This window comes from Ambystoma mexicanum, chromosome 6q (genome assembly GCF_040938575.1).
Source record: "Ambystoma mexicanum isolate Mex_15411 chromosome 6q, UKY_AmexF1_1, whole genome shotgun sequence".
Classification (NCBI taxonomy): domain Eukaryota; kingdom Metazoa; phylum Chordata; class Amphibia; order Caudata; family Ambystomatidae; genus Ambystoma; species Ambystoma mexicanum.
Genome location: NC_090937.1, coordinates 282,790,441 through 282,807,846, shown reverse-complemented (window position 1 = coordinate 282,807,846; position 17,406 = coordinate 282,790,441). Strand labels below are relative to the sequence as shown.

Below are 17,406 nucleotides of genomic sequence, written 5' to 3'. Positions count from 1 at the left end.
CAGTTTCCACCGGGAAGTAAATACCCGCAAGTGTCCAGAAACAGGAATGCGGGGCATGACAGTACCCCCCCGCAAAGGACGACCACCCCTGCGGGCACGCAGTCTTTCCAACCAAAAGGCCCGCAAGAGTCGGGGTGCATGCAGATTTGAGGCCGGTTCCCAAGTCCTATCTTCAGGACCGTAACCCTTCCAATCAATCAGGTAGAAACGCACTCCGTGACGCAGACGGGAGTCCAATATACCACGTACTTCATATTCATCTTCACCCTGTACAATAATTGGAGCAGGGGCAACAGGAAGCCGAGTGCCAGGTATAAAAGGATGGAGCAGGGATACGTGGAAGACTGGGTGAATCCGCCAATGGGACGGTATGTTCAAACGGACAGCAACAGGATTGAGACAAGAAAGGATCTTGTATGGACCTACATAACGAGGCATGAGTTTCCGTTTACCCCGAATGTTGAGATGTTTAGTTGCCAGCCAGGCAAGATCACCCGGTGCATAGGAGGGGGCAGGCGACCGATGTTTGTCCGCTTGCGTCTTTGCCCGGGACTGCGCAACTTGTAGATGTAACATAACGGAATCCCGTATAGCAACCAGAGTGTCCCTCGTGGTTTTTGCAGCAGGGATTTGGTCCAAGGAAGGCAAGACAGGCGGAAGGATCCTTGGATGTAATCCATACAAGGCGTAAAACGGGGAACATCCTGTTGAAGTATGTCGAGAGTTGTTATAAGCAAACTCCGCTGTTCCCAGAACGGATAACCAATTTGTCTGATGTTGTAAGCACAGGCAACGAAGGTATTGTTCCATGGTGCCATTTGTGCGTTCGGTTTGTCCGTCCGTTTGAGGATGATAGGATGACGAAAGCCGTGCATCAATACCCAAAGAATGGGTAAGGGCTTTCCAGAACCGCGAAGTAAATTGCGTACCCCGGTCAGAAATCATGATTGTGGGTAGTCCGAAGAAGCGTACCACATGATCAAAAAAGAGAGTAGCCAATGATGAGGCGGTAGGTATACCTGAGCATGGTATAAATCGTGCCATTTTTGTGAATACATCCACCACCACAAGCACCGTTGACATTCCCCTAACCAAGGGCAGTTCTACCACAAAGTCGAGTGAAACCGTATGCCAGGGATGTGGAGGAAGCGGCATGTTCATCAATAGACCGAAGGGTCTCCCTGGCTGCCTTTTACATTGTACACATATCGCACACGTGGATACGTATGACGCGGTGTCCTTCTTCATACCTGGCCACCAGCACCATCGATGTAACAGGTCATATGTTTTAAGCTGACCTGGATGTGCAGCTAACGGGTTATCATGGGCCCATTCCAAAGCCTTCCGTCTGGTGTGGCTGTCAGGTAAGTATAAAGACCATGAACATAAGGAAGACCCGTGACAATCTGGGCACCCAAGGTATCAAGATAAGAGGCATGTTCTTTGGCCCACTGTTGAACTTGATCCAGAAGTGAGGGGGAGACCGAACAAACACAAATGACAGAACCCGAAGGTAGCATAGAGGTAACCGATTCCCGGGTGTCGAAATCGGCACCGACACGGGATAAGGCATCTGCCTTTCCGTGTAGAGGTCCAGGACGATAAGTAACTGTGAAGTCAAATAACGTGAAAAATAAATGCCAACGTATTTGTCGAGCATTGGTACATTTTGCGTGTGAAAGAGCCTGTAAATTCCGATGGTCGGTGTACACAGTTACTGGATGTCGAGCACCCAGAAGGTGGTGTCTCCACTCCTTAAAAGCTGCTCGAATGGCTAGGAGTTCCCTCTCCATAACAGTGTAATTGCGTTCAGCTTGAGATAGTTTACGGGAAAAATAAGCCACTGGATGCAGTTGCTGTGTAGTGGGGCAGATCTGTGACAAAATGGCCCCCACCGCGATAGCGGATGCGTCAGCCTCCACTATAAATGGAAGGGAAGGGTTTGGGTGCTGCAGAACGGGAGCAGTAGTAAAGGCCTCTTTTAATGCCTCAAAGGCCGACTGGGCTTCGTAATCCCAAAAGAATGTAATCTTCGGGCTGGTGAGACGGGTCAAGGGCGCTACTATCTCAGAAAATGAGGCAATAAAGCGCCTATAAAAGTTCGAGAAACCCAGAAAAGATTGAAGTGCCTTTACAGAATCTGGGACTGGCCAGTCCCTTACTGCTTTAACCTTGGAAGTACACATGAGCACCCCTTTCGCAGATATCTGAAACCCCAAGAACTCAACTGATGATGCATGAAATACACATTTTTCCAATTTGGCATAGAGCGAGTGTGTACGTAAACGCTGCAATACAGAGCGAACGTGTTGGATATGTTGCGTGAGTGAATCCGAGAAGATCAAGATATCATCTAAGTAGATCACCACATAGCAATCTAGCATGTCTCCAAAAATATCATTAACAAAGTGTTGGAACGTGGCTGGAGCGTTACAAAGTCCGAATGGCATGACGCAATACTCATATAGCCCAAACTTTGTTTTGAAAGCGGTTTTCCATTCGTCCCCGTTTCGTATCCTCACCAAATTATATGCCCCTCTGAGATCTAATTTGGTAAAAATAGTGGAGGATGTCATTTTATCAAGCAGTTCCGTTATGAGGGGTAACGGGTACTGGTTCTTGACTGTTATCTTGTTCAAGGCTCTGTAATCCACGCGAGGGCGCAGATCCCCCTCCTTTTTCGGTACGAAAAAGATGGGAGAGGCAGCAGGGGACCTGGAAGGTCGAATATGTCCCAGACGCAATGCCTTCTCCACATACTCTTTCAGGTGTTCTTCTTCGTTCCAGGTCAGGGAGTAAACACGACCATGAGGTACCACTGCCCCAGGTACAAAATCAATGGGGCAATCATAACAACGATGTGGAGGGAGTTTTTCTGATAGCCCTTTATCGAACACATCGGAAAAGTTTTTGTATACTGCTGGTAGTTCGGGATTTGGGTCTCCCAGCGTGGCATTAACAGAGGAGACATTAGACACCAAAGCCAAACAAGGAGACGAAGGCGTCACACCGGGGCTTCGAGAGCAATGTTGGGTACAGAACGCAGAAGAGAAATGCACTGTTTGTTTGACCCAATCAATCATAGGGTTATGAGTCCGGAGCCAAGAAAGACCAAGAATGATCCCAAACTGAGGGGCTGAAATAAGGTCGAAAACTATTTGCTCAATGTGGTCTTCTGAGGTAGACATGCGAAGTGGGACAGTCTGTTCCGTTATCCAACCGGACACCAGATGAGAACCATCCACTGCATGTACTTCCTCAGGTCTTTTTTTTGGAACCACCGGTATGCCATGGTGTTGAGCTAATTGTATGTCCATATAGTTTCCGCTAGCCCCTGAATCGATCATAACGGGACTGGTGAAGGGCTCAACACCAGGGAGGACAAAACACATGGCAAGATAGATGTGTGAGGAGGAAGGGCATTGGCCCGAGCCATCCATATGGCGACTCATCCTTAGGGCTCGGTTTAAGGACGAGTCTTGGCGTTTCCCGCTACCTTAACAGGTCTCTTAGGACATGCACGAATGAAATGGCCAGATTGACCGCAATAGAAGCATAGGTTGTTAACCATACGCCGTTCTCGTTCGGCTTTGGTTAAAGGACCTCTGATGGCCCCTATTTGCATCGGCTCGGCTTCGCCTGAGGAAGTAGTCGGAGTCGTTTCTGACTTGACTGAGAGGCGAAGGTCAGGACTACGCCGTTCGCCACGTCTTTGCCGCAGCCGAGCGTCGACTTGTAGGACCAAGTCCAACAATTCTGAGAAGCCGGTTGGTAAAGCCGGTACCACTGATAAGGTGTCTTTTAACTCATCCGAAAGACCCTTATAGAAGACAGCTGCCTTCTTCTGTTCGGGCCAGGTGGTTTCTTATGCTAATTGATTAAAGCAAGCAAGGTAAGACAGAAGGTCTGATTTGCCTTGACTGATCGCAAGGAATTCGAGGTCCGAGGTTTGTGCCTTGTAACGCATATCGAATACGCTATTCATAGATTGAATAAGGGCATCAAAATGATATAGGGCTGGATCATTGGCTTCGAGTAAAGGGTTAGCCCAAGCCGCTGCTGTTCCTCCCAGATGCGAAAGGAGAAACGCTGCTTTGGTAACAGCGTCAGGAAATGCCAGTGGTCGACAAAGAAAATGCAGACGGCATTGATTTACAAAGGTCCGATAAGTCTTAGGATCTCCATAGAAGCGTTCTGGAGGGGCCAAAGGGAACGGTCCAGGAAGCACAATGGGTGCGGAAGATTGTGCCTGGGGTACAGGAGGGGCTGCTGCAGCAGCAGCATCACCAAACTCCTCATCGGGGGGTAAGGGCTGCACAAAACTCTGTAGTACATCCATACGTTGATGGAGAGTCGCATTAGCAGATGCCATATCGGTGCGTAAGGTCGCAAAGGCTTGCATTAAAGCAGCCATTGGATCCGCTCCAGTTTCCATAACCGATAGGCAAAATTAATAGGCTCCTAAATCTGTCACAACTTTTACTCAATTTTGGAAAAGAATACAGATTGTTAAAGGATACAAGGTCAGCATCCACTTTTGGAACCCCTTCACTCTGGGACGTCCTGGACTATCACCAAGATGGTTCTGGGATATCTTGAACGCGATATTTGCACAAGACTTTCCCCCCAAGAGCGCAGCCTGTAGAAAGTATACCTACTAACAGGCCAGGGGCTTAAGTGGAAAGGCAGGAGCAGCGACAACAGAGCTAAGGGAACAAAGAAAAGGATAGTTCAAGATAGCAGCCAAAGAGGTACGAAAATACAGCACTTGTTCCTTCCCCCCGTACTTGCCCCCTCTTACCTGCTTAGCAAGATAGGAAGTCCCGTAACCTTAGAGAGTGTAGTAGGAAGTTGACGTGATGATAGAAAATGGAAGTTCCAGTTGAAGGAAGTCTGTGCAATGGTCCACCTAACCGAAACGGCAAGTGTCCAAAATAATCCCCAAGTGTATTCAGCAGAGCGTCCCCAAGTGTAACCAATCCAGGGAGTGACCACCAGAAACAGCAGAGCGTCCGTTTGGTCACTTCAGTATGTAGAGCGTTGTCTTCTGGTGCGGCGGGCAGCGCCGTGGATCTGTCTTTGTATATTTTCTGTGTAATAGTTGAAAGGGAAGGGAAGCAGGAAACTCGTGCAATAGTGATAGCACAATAGAGTGAAGGAAACGTGCGTGGAAGTCTTCAACAGAGAGTAGCACTGAAGGTCTTTTATTCTTGTATAAATCCGAATACCATAACATACGGGAGCAGGCGAAGAACAAATCCGAAACGGGTGCCAGGGGTTCGTTAACCAGGGGAAACAACCGAGGGAGCCAGGAGCCAGAAATTGGAGGGAAAGACGTTCAGAATAGTCCTTGATACAAAGCCGGGTCAGGAATAAAACAGGAATCAGAATAACAGTAGATCGAGTACTCGAACTGAATAGTCAGTTTTAGGAGCACCCGTTACAGGGACACGCCACACTAAGTACTGGAATCTGTTTCAGAACACGAGGCACGTTGCGGGCGTTTCACGTGACCGCGAGCAGATGGAATTCTGGACCTTGTAGTGCAGCGGATTCCGTGAGCTGTTAACAGTCTCCAGGGCAGTTTCCACCGGGAAGTAAATACCCGCAAGTGTCCAGAAACAGGAATGCGGGGCATGACATATTGTCTGGTCATAGCCAGATTGAAGACCTGTGTCAGTCTTTGCACGACGCCAGTGGTCTTGATACCTCACCGGAGGTTGAGTTTGGTAGGCCTGAGCCTGGTACGCATGCTGACTTTTTGTACAGGCGGCTGATGTCGAGGGTGATGGAGTACTTGGGGTGGTCTGCGCCATCAGTAGATTTTCTGCAGGATGACCTGACAGATATCTTGGACCAAGGTCCACCATCTGACCCGGTACTGCCATTCCATATGGCCTTGCAAAGAAGGGTGGCGGCGGCTGTTAGGCAGAATTCTGTGCCATTCCCTTAGGGACCACTGCAAAAGGCTTAGGACTACAGGTGTTGGCAGTAAACCCAATTGGTAGCAGTCTGTACCACCCAGATTTACCTGGTAGCTGTGGCTGAGCATTCAGACTTCTCTCAAGAAGAGCTAGACAGTATATAGAGAGTACACATTAGGTACCAAAATACAGTAGCACAAGCGAACACTGACCAGAACTTTGGTATAAAAGTATATAATTATTTATTTAAAAACACACTTGTAAAAAATGCACTAATTTGGCATGTAAGTTCAAACACAGTCACTATCAATATATATACATCCCTGATTACTTGTTGAACAGGTCTTAGTTAAAACACCACTTATTTGCAGACAGAGGTGAGCGCTTAACCTAAGATGGCACGCCAATAGGTTAGTTAAAAAGGGAGGGAAAAGGCAGAATTAGAAAAGCACACAATACCAACACTTTTAGAAGAACCACAGCAAGTCAAGGAAGGCAGAGTCTACTGTTGAGCAAGAAAGTTCATAGGCCAGGCCCACTCTGGGAGATAGCAAGGCGGAATGTGTCCAAGATCACACAGTCGAATCATACTTTTAAAGTCTTTGCAGATAGTTCAAAAAGAGTTGGATCAGTTCAGAAAAAGTTTAACAGGTCCCAGGTCACCCCAGGATAGAGAGTCAAGGATTTACGGGACACCTTGAACAGTCTGTTGCAAGGGAGACCTGGCGGGACACAGCACCTGAAATGGTGAGAAAGCTCCAGTGGGGGCAGTTGTTCCTGGCAGCGGTGCTTCGTCCAGGGGAAGAGAAGATCTTGACGTGGAGGGAAGCTGGAGGTCGTTGCACTGCCAGGGAAGAAACCAGCCGCAGAGGTTCTCGGTTAAAAGGTACTACCCTTTTATTCACGGTAGTGGTGAAGCGTGGCTATCCGGCCGCCGGGGTGCTTGGCACGGGAGATTCGACAACGAGACGGTCCAGGAAGGCGAAAAGAGGGCGAACTTGTTAACCCCACCAGTTCAAAGGAAGAAGACTCTCCAGGATGAAGATCTTCTCTGTCGTCGGGAAGTGGTGAGGCGGTTCAGCAGGGCTCCACCGGTGGTGTCGTCGTTGCAGGTCAGCTCAGTTTCTCCCTCTTCGGATTCTTTAGGTCGTGTGGTGACTTCTGAAGTTCCAGTCCCCAAAGCCCTGCTTTTATGCAGAAAACCCCCATTCACCAGTCCTAGCTGTCACTCAAACATGCTAAGTGGTGAACCGGGCGGCTCACCACTGGGCCAATCACACAAGAGTGCGACTTGAGTTTCCGAGGCAACCAGTCCAGGGTGCCTAAACCCCCCTCCCACACATCCTGTAGACCCAGACAGAGTGGCACCACTTTTGGAGGCTTCTGTGCAGAAGCCCACCAAAAGTGGAACAAAGGGCTCGACTTGGGTTGGAGTTACAGAGGCGAACACAAATGCCATTTTAAAACCGAGTCCTGGCAAAAAGACCCAACCGGGGAATAAATATTAAATAAATAACCCGGCAGTATCTTTAACATTGCACCAAAAAAGTGGTGCGTTTAAAATGAATGGGAAAATCCCATAGGAAATATTCTGGTGGAATATTTTGCGTGGTAACCACTGCCACCAGCCAGAAACTCGACGAGGGAGGACTGCACAGTGCCCCCTCGAAAAACAGACCCAGGGGCAATCTAATTACCCCTACCAGTACTTCCACAATATGATGGTTTGTACTGGTTCTGTTCACAATTTAAGACTAGTAAAGTCAATGGTGACTTTACATGCCCTGGGAAACAGTAGTCAGTCCCAGGGTATGGAGTCTATGTTTGGGGGTCACTATGACACCCCAGTGTTACTGCACTGAGGGTCACAGCCCTGCATATTCTTCCATACTTCCATGGCGGGGCTGGCTCAAGCCTCTATCAAGGTGCATCTTGGTGGCTATCTCCCGCTACACCAGGTCTCCTGGAAGATCTTCTCTGTGGCCCCACCGTCTCATCAAGGAGTTCCTCAATGGACTGTTTCGATCTTTCCCACCGGTGAAGGCTCCTGCCCCGGCATGGGAACTCAACGTGGTGCTGATGAGGCTCATGGGAGCCCCCTTCAAGCCTATGCATCAAGCCCCTCTCAAGTTCCTCTGGTAGAAAACGGCTTTCCTTGTGGCCATCACTGCTGCCATGAAGGTGGGTGAGATCCAGGCCCTATATCTGACTTTCCATGAATCGAGGGTGGTGCTACGGATGCACCCCTCCTTCATGCCAAAGGTTCCATCGGAATTCCACCTTAACGAGCCTTTGATATTACCTGTGTTTTTTCCAAAGCCTTTGTCACCGGCTAAAAGGGCCTTGCACTCGCCGCATGTTGCTTGTGCTCTGAAGTTCTACGTGGCACGCACAAGGAGTTTTCGGAAGATGTCTCAACTGTTTTTGAACTTTGGTCCTGTGATCCATGGGAAGGCCTTGTCCAAGGCTTCCATCTCCAAGTGGCTATCCGGCTGTATTACACATCGTCATTGGTTTGCCAACCGACTGCTGCCCGGCCGTCCAAGTGCCCATTCCACCAGAGCGATCACTGCGACGACGGCGTTCCTGTCTGGTGTGCCCCAGCTGGACATCTGCAGGACTGCTACGTGGATGTCTACGCACACTTTCACGAGGTTCTACTGCGTCGACAGGGATTCCAGAGAGGAGTCCAGGGTCGGCCAAGCAGTGCTACGCAACTTGTTCACTTTAGGTGAGTCTGTTCCAGAGGTAAGAGTTTTGCTTCTGTTGAGCCTTGCCACCTTCACTGGTTGTGTAATGTGGTACTGCTATATATTCTTTGTTCATGAGCATGTGAATCCATGCAGACCCCATGCTGGAGAAGGAACAAATTATTTACCTGCAACTATTGTTCTCCAGCATGGGCCTGGCATGGATTCACATGCAAACCATCCCTACTATCCCTCTGCGGCTCTTCTTGGTCATACTTCCTCTGTATGTGCTTACCAAATCTGAAGATGGCTGCCAGAGGAGCAGCTTAGGGAGAGGGCAGTCATTGACTGGGGGCAATATGACCCAGAGTCATACTGTTGTGTAATGGCTTTTGTGTACTGCTCCAGCCATGATGTGCTTAAAATATCCTTAATCTTTCGTGCTGTGTTGACACTTAATGAGTGTTTATTTAAACACAACAAAATATTTAGAGATTTGACTTTTAGTGCCATACATATTTTTACAGTTTCATTTGAAAGTACGAAAGTCTTTGGGAAAGCGGAACAAACTAAGCACCTCTTTCATCACTTACAGGTGAAGACATCCAGATGCACTGCATTGAACTTGCTGTGACCCAAGCACAGTCCTCCCAAAATGCTGCCATGTTCCTGGGGATGTGGATTGCTCCTCCTCTCGTCTACAGCCTCAGTGTAAGTATCTGTCCATGTGCAGTATTCTTGTTGTCATGGTTAAATAAATGTAGGTTAGCCCTAAGCCTTTTGATACCTCTTCATGCCCAGAAAGGTGCACGATATGGCAAGCCATGGCAGCCTGCCTTTGCTCAGCTGAGGTGCATTTAGAGACTAAAGATTTCTTTTTCAGGGGGGTGGGGAAAAGGGAAGGCAGACATTCCAACGTAAAGTTAAAAACTCCCAGTGCCTGCACAAAAACAGTACATTGTCCTAAAAGACACAACCCACTATTGCTTTATATTGCAGGTCCACTATGTGGTGCTGGGTACACAGCATGTAAGCTAAGGGTTAGGTTGAGAAGGGAACCACACATTAAAACATAATTAAAATAGTAATACCCTGGATCCATAGTACCACCCCGCTGGGACATACTATTAAAAAAAGCTAGGTTCACATATCACTGTTAATTAAGATTCCAGAGGGGTAAAACAATTCAAAACACAGGCCTCCAAAAAAGAAATCTAGATACATTTTAGAGTAGTTACAATGTAATTCACTTCAGGAAAAAATAGTTTGTTTTCCGTGTAAATAAGTGGTGCAAAAATCAGTGGGTAATCTGCATGTATGAGGAAAATGCAGGTAAGTGCCAACTCTGCACTACTGGTGCAGATGTGGCAGCAAACAATCCCAGAGATGACCAGAGGAGACCTCAAAGAAAGTTCTGTAGGCGGTTTCAAGATTCAGCAGCCCCAAAAGAAGTTGCAGCACAGCAGGAAGACCTGCGGTGTTATCCAATGGGGACATTTGCTAAAGACTTGTGTTGCGGTTGGGTTCCACCCCCGCAGAGAAGCAAACAACCACGGAGGCAGGCAGGTGGTTCCACTGAGGTTTATTCGGAACACAGGTGCTCCCTACATGGGAGTCGCACCATCTACTTCTCCGGTACCTGAGTAACCACTGGATGCTGTCACGCATGCAGCGCGTCACACAGGAACATTCAAAGGATGCTCCGGGTGACTCACTGTGCGAGGATCTGTCACCCCGGTACTGCGAGACAGATGCACATGTGTGGCGCCATGCACACTAGAAACCCTCTACAACTTGCTTCTAAAGATTCTTGACCCCAGACCAGAAGTACCTCTGAGGGTACAGTATTGAGAATAACGCGCCACCCCAGGACCCAATGTGTGTGTTCCCCAAAAGGCAGGTCCTGGAGGGCTAAGAAAGTACAAGTCTTCTTTTTGTAGGTACTGTTTACAGGATTCGGTTCCCAGGAATTTGAATCCTGGGTCAACGGCAAACCCAACGATGCAAAAGAGGAACAAGCAGCCTTCCCATGATGGAGCCCCTTAAGCCTCAAGCAAAAGCAGGGAAGACCAGGACGGCGGGTGAAGCCAGCAAAGTACATTCTGTTGGCTTGACGGACAAAAGAAGGTGGCCACCCAGCAGAAGATGGTCCCAGCACTAGGACAATCGTGGGCGCTCCAAAGAGGCTCATGGATCAGAAGAGGTCGGGTGTTGGGATCCCAATACACTTCAAAGGGACTGCAGTTTTAGGAAAGGTTTCCTTTTTTGCAGCTTTCCCTCCATGGACATCAATGTGTATCCCCCAAACATGTTGCTGTGATTTGACTCCTGTCCTGAACTTTGAGGATAAGTGAAGCCTTTTTGCCTTGCTTCCTTTGCTCATTTCATCTCTTTTGGACACACTAGTCCAAGGCTAAGGCTAGCAGGTGTAGGAAAGGCATAGCATCACATGTATTGACACTGACACAATCGATAGAATTTGTAAAACCTTTATTGAAATTGTTGGGGTTGGAGAAACTCCTATTTTGCCCTATAACTAAGATGGGAGTATTCTCGACCATCAAACGATGAACAAAACAGTCCTAGTAAAGTCTGTCAAATCAAAATGGCCTATGCTAACAAAACCTAAAGCCTGCCCTATCTCTTGTTCAAAGGTGTAAAAAGGAGAAATGTATGCAAACAGAAAAATCAGTGTTCAAATGATAATGTGGCTGAACCAGCTCTCCTCCCCACGTTAGGCCTCACTGGGTAAGGCGATCCTTGGATGCAGGATGACGCACTCTGGCTCGGCTTCCAACACGTACACAGTTCAAAACCGTGGGTCGAGGCTCGCCTGGCCTTCCACATTAAAGTCTCTTTCTCTGGCTTCAGAATGAATGCTTCCACCAAAGCTTTCACAAAGGTCCCCCTCTGCCATGCTCAGACCATTCACTGCACAGTTCTCGCAGGTTCCCCTCTGCCCCTCTTGTGATAAAGTTCAAAGTTGTAAGTGGGGACTCCCTTCCCCAAGCTTAGTATACTTCGGGTCACCCTCAATCGGACTCGGACTTCTTTCGGATGTTGAAGTCTTTCAAATGTGCATGGTTTTCTTACAGACCACCACAGGACCACTTTGATTCAACGTTCACTATTTTACTTTCACTCTTGCTTTTAGCTTCAAACAATGTACGTTTCACAGAGACTTTCAAATGGGTTATTTCCCTTCACCGGACTACTCCGTTATTTAGTATCGCTGATCTCGCAGCTGCATTTCACTTTAAAATTAATTCACAGGTCTCCCTTTCTTCGCGCCTCACTTCACACACGTGCAGCCTTCACTTGTGATCTGATGTTGCTCCTTACATTCACTTTAACACACACCGGTCTGTCAGGTCACTTGCCAAGTCACCCACTCTGTGTGCTTCTTTCTTGTTTTGCGGTTTCCAATTTTCGAGTCAAAGTTAGTACCACAGGCTTGGCCTTACCTCCTCAACTCTGCCGATCACCGGGGAGGGTCGCTGGCGTCCTTGAAACACAATGCGATCTTCACTTATGGGATCTGGCCTTCTCCATGTGTCTTTTGCAGTCTGTCGGAGGCAAGGACCTCCAGTAGGGAAGCGTGGGGTTTTCGACCTTCTGCTCTTGTCCCTTGGTCTGTTGCTCTGCTCCAGTAGGTGGGCCTTGGTCCCGGAGGTTCTGCTCCTTCTCGTGTTCTGCCTTGCTCAGAGTGTGTCTTTAGGTGTTTCCTTGTATTCGTGTGAGGAGAGCTAACTGGTGTTGTGTATGCACTTAGGGCAGTGGTCTTCAAACTTTTTTGGCCAGGGCCCCCCTGAGCAAAATTTGGGCAGGTCGGGACCCCCCAGAAATGCCAAATGGACAGTATATATTGCGCGCCGTCACCTGCTCCCATCAAAGTCGCTGGGCTCCCTCATCCCACTCCTACCCAGTCGCTGGTCTCTCCCCACCCCATCACACACCCAGGGCTCTCCCCACTCTGCTCCCATCACTATCCCATGGTTCCCGCCCATTGTGCTCCCACCATAGTCCCTCGGTTCCCCCATCCCGTTCCCAACACAGTCTGAGGGCCAGTGGCGGCTGGTGAATCTTTTTTAAGTGGAGGGGCATTAAGGGGAGGTTCGGGGGGGTTTCCCCCTGTGAATTTTTTTTTAAATAATAGGTTAAAATGTTGCATTGTAGAGCATACTTTTAACAAAAAATGGGTAAATAGCCAAACAGTTTGCAATTGTTGCTGGGAGTCCAGGGGGCAGGCATTGATATTTTATTTCTATCGCGCTCGTACACAAGTGTTTCAGAGCGTGACAAGGCAAGGGAGGGGAACAGAGGAGAATAAAATAGCGATCTTACTAGGCCCAGTGACATTGAGAAAGCGCAAGTGTGAGGGGAAAAGTGCATGGAAGGGGGGAGAAGTGGAAAGTGCGAAGCAGAGGAGAAACAGATAAATAAATAATAAAGGCAACAAACAGTGGTAGTGCAGCCAGCAATTTGCAAGTGCTACGTTTAAGGCAGCAGACAGGGTAGGTCTGATAAGTGCAGGAAGAAAGATGGTTCTCCTCAAGTTTTAGAGTGGCAGGGCGCTGTTCCAGAGGGAGGCCCCAGCCGAAGACGGAGATCTACCCCCAGCTTGTTTCTTTGATAAACGACTGACCCTGAGGGAGTTGGAGGTAGAGGAGTGAAGAGCTCGAGAGGGGAGGTATTTGCGGAGGAATAGCTGAAGGTATTTTGGACCGAGGCCCCAGAAAGCCTTGTGGACAAGGCAGAGGGTTTTGAATGATAGATGTCCGGTAAAAAGATACCATCCCTGTCCCCTGGGCCCCACTGGTCCTAACACAATGAACATGATTATGTGTATATGCAAGGCGCTGCACATTCATACAGCAATCACTCTATCATTCACATGAGCCTCCATCACCATACACTCACTCATAACGCATCCATACACATGTTTAAATAAAAACAATGAACATAAACGTACCTTCTGCATTGGCCTGTGTGTGGGTGCTGAAACGGCCTGCTCCAGCTGCTCTGTCCGTATGTGCGAGGAGGCGCAGGAGCTCCCCCTCGGACATACAGACATGCAGTGCCCCAGCCAGCATTTCCAATGAGCTATGCAATGCTGGCGAAGCAAAACGCCCCAGCACTTGCATGGCTCAGTGAGCATGTGCGGCTGGGGAACTAAACTGAACTGTCAAAGGGAAACAGTGTTTCCCTTTGACAGTTCAGCCAGCCCAGGAGCACTCCATTAGCTGGATAAAGCAGCTGAGGGAGTGCTCACTGTTTCACTGGGCTGGCTCCTTAGCTCCTCCATAATGGGTGAGGGGCCACTGGGTGGGCGCCTCTTGCCATTATGGATGAGCCGCCAGGCTCGGACAGGCCTATAGGGCAATGCCTGTACCAAAAATGTAAAATGCTAGTTTGGGCCAATCAAAATGGGCCACCATTTTGGCCAATGTGGACCATTTTGATGAGTTACTTAACTATGCAGTTAGTAATGTTGACCATTGTTGCTGAATATATCACAATTTACTTACATTTTAACACAAAGCACCCCTTTGGGTACTATTGAAACAGTGGGCTTCATAACTACTCTGGCGGTAGCTGTGCCGGTAAAACCGGCACGGCTGCCACTGGAGTTGCATCCGGGTCTGGCACCCGCGAATGGGCAATTACTAGGTCATGCCGAGTTAGGCGGACATGATAATTGCCCTTTCGAAGGTGCCGGTAGATCCCCATTCCCATTTGAGCCCCATATGGCTCAAATGGGAATGGGGAGCTCGGATGCACCGGCACCGTTAATAACAGTGCCGGTGCATCCGACGAGCTGAGGTCAGACCTGGCGGGGGCTGTCAAGCACCCACGAGCACAACTCTTACTATGGCGGAACGGTAGCAACGGTGCCGGTAGCTTACCAGCACCGTTGTTACTGGTCCGCCATAGTAGTAATGAGGCCCAGTCTGTGACTAAAAGAATGAATATCCATTTACAACTGTGGGCCACTTTTTCATTGTTGCCTGAGACAGTTTCATGCTTCAGCCCGCCCATGTGGGCCACCCCTGCCCATTTCTTCCAATCTAAAAAAAAAAAAAAAAATCTTTTTTCATGCTGAGCTCTCAGGGCCCCCCTGGGATGCACCCGCGGACCCCTAGGGGGTCGTGACCCACAGTTTGAATACCACTGACTTAGGGTGAAGTGCCTGACTTCGCCTGACCCCTTTAACGGGACATGTCCAGCACGATGTGAGAGAGTTGGTCTGGTTATTCTTAGTCACCCTCTTCCTCGGTCCAGTGTTTGTGTAAAAGTGAGGGGGAGATGGGACTTCGGCAGTTCCTAAAAAAAAAAATAGGATGGGATAGATGTACAAAAGAGGGGGGAATACCGCGTCTCACCATCTCACCCCCACTCCCAGAAGACCCCTCACCCAGGTGATCCTCCCGCACTAGTCCACCCCAAGGGTCTGGATCCTAAGGCGATGGCCGTGCCCTGGCCACCTGTGAGAGAGATCTCCGCGGACTAGCGGGTAAGACACCCTCTAATTTCTCACACAGGCCAGGTGTACGCTATCTCCCTTTGCAAGATTCCTTGTTGCTTCCATGCGGCACACATAACTTTACATGAGGTGCCGCAGGGGTACTTTGTATCCTTTTTCTTTTAGTAAAAATTTTGATACTTTTATGATGCTTCCATGATAGACTGGTGGCAGCAGATCTTCTTTCTACCGTGTTTTTCATTTTTCACGTGTGCACTTTTGTATTTTATAGCATGATGGTATTTCTAGTAACATATGCTCAAAATGGTGGTGCCACTCATTTCTGGCTCTGTTGTTTGCCTATCTTGTCGGTTGGCCTTCTTCCTGCCCTCTCAAATCAGGCAATGATATTTCAATGGATTGCTTTTCTCCCGCAGATTCCTCATCTTGATAGATATACATCATCCAGCTCTGCAGGGGACGTAGTGGGCCTCGACTCGGCTGTAGATCCACCTTGCTCGGTGCTCGATCGTCTGCTCCGGAAGTGACACCAGGTGTCATATATATAACATGTCACTACACCCCATGCTTCTGTTCCTTTTTTCCGCGCGCTTGCACACTGCATCAGTAACATGACTTAGCTTTACTCAACGTTTTTTCCTTTCAAAATTGTTCGTTTTTGGTAAAACCTCAACACGATGTCCACTCAACGGGTCTCGGGCTTTAAACGGTGCACTGAGTATGAAGACAAAATGTCAGTAACCGACCCCCACGACATCTGTCTGCGGTGTTTGGGTTCGGCACACAACGCGGAGGTCTTTGCATCATGCTTGAAAATGCAACTGAAGTCCCTGCGTGAGAGAGCTGGGAAACTGGCTGTGGGCCGACCACCCTCTAAATCTCTGGCGCTATCTCTCGTCCGGTCTTCCGAGCCGAGAGTGAGGAGCCCACCCGCAAGAAGGGTGAAGACAGACATTGGAAAAAAACAAAGAAACGGTCCCACTCTACGAGCCATTCCTCTTTGTCTTCCCCATGGAAGAAGATGCAATGCCACCACCATCAGCGGGAATCAAGCTCGTCTTCAAAACGAGGTAAGCTCTCAAAGGGACCCATCACTCGCAAAGAGTGGGAAAGATTTCAACAAGAAATCCTTTCAATGTTTAAACAGGCAGCTGTCGGCACAGTTCCTCCCCCCCCCTTGACCAGAAGGCCTTGGCAGCAAAAGCAGCGCTCCTCAACCCTGACCCCACACTAGCCATCAAATCGACTCCAACTGGGACGATGACAGCCTTCGACCTCTACAAAAAATGCAGGGAAAACGCTTTTGGAAAGCCACCTAAAGGCTACTGGCCCAAAGGCTACAAGTTGCCAGTGGTCTAGACACGTCTCCAGACCTTGATATGCAGCAAAATCAGCCGTACGCTCATGTTAGGTTTAAGGCATTGGCAGAGAGGGTTGTAGACACCATTTGACTCAAGTCATCCACCACACCCCTTCAGGGGTATGGCCTGACAGACATCCTTGATTAAGGTCTGGCAGTTGACCATAACATGCCTTACAATCAGACCACAGCAGACCCCTTAGCCTCCTTATGGCAGTACCCTTGTACGTCTCCCCCCGTGAATTCCAATTTCACGGGGGAAGTACAGGCCAGCAAGAGGGGATCTTTTTTTCCTCTCTACACACCCTTCCCCGGAAGGGCTTGTAGTGCAAGCTGCCACAATATTCACCAGACTCGCAGCATCCACGTCAAATCTCCCTACAGATAGGGATGGAAAAAAGTTGGACGCTTTGGCCAAGAAAGTTTTCACTTCTGGCAGCATGGCACTCAAGGCCACAAACAAAGCTTGCTGGTTCGCAAAATATTCTTGCGGTTTGTGGAAAGCTGTGGAACATGCAGCAGAATACGTCCCTGAGGGTGTTATGCAGGACGGATTTATACATCTGGTGGATGATGGGAAGGAGATAGCCAAGCAGTCAATGCAGATGGGCCTGGAAGTTGCAGACTGCATTGGCCGCTCAATGGGGTCGGCGGTAGTTATGAGGAGGTAATCCTATTTTAAAACCTCTGCGTTCTCCCCTAATGTTCAAAACCACCTTCTAGACATGCCTTTTGATGGAGATATGCTCTTTGGACAAAAGGCGGATGACTCTCTAGAAATATCCAGAGAGTCTAAAATTGCCACCAAAACACTGGGCCTAGCTGCTCGCCGGCCAAACCTGCTTTCAGCTTTGTCTCGAGGGGCAGAGGCTATAGGCGCTATGTACCCTATGGCAGAAAAGCACAGCTCCCGCAAGCCAGGCAGGTGCAGAGGCGTTTTCCCATCCC

At 48.8% G+C, this 17,406-nt stretch overlaps 1 protein-coding gene across 2 annotated transcripts in view; it reads left to right on the top strand.

The window, feature by feature from the left end:
• FOCAD (focadhesin) overlaps positions 1-17,406 on the top strand; it is a 2,926,805-nt gene that overhangs the window by 2,479,343 nt on the left and 430,056 nt on the right. For both annotated transcript variants that reach the window (XR_011282193.1, XM_069630760.1), the window contains exon 37: positions 9,210-9,325. Coding sequence is in view for 1 of the 2 variants with exons in the window: in XM_069630760.1 (XP_069486861.1) it covers positions 9,210-9,325 (116 nt within the window). In the remaining variant the exon portion in view is untranslated. The remainder of the gene's footprint in view (positions 1-9,209; positions 9,326-17,406) is intronic.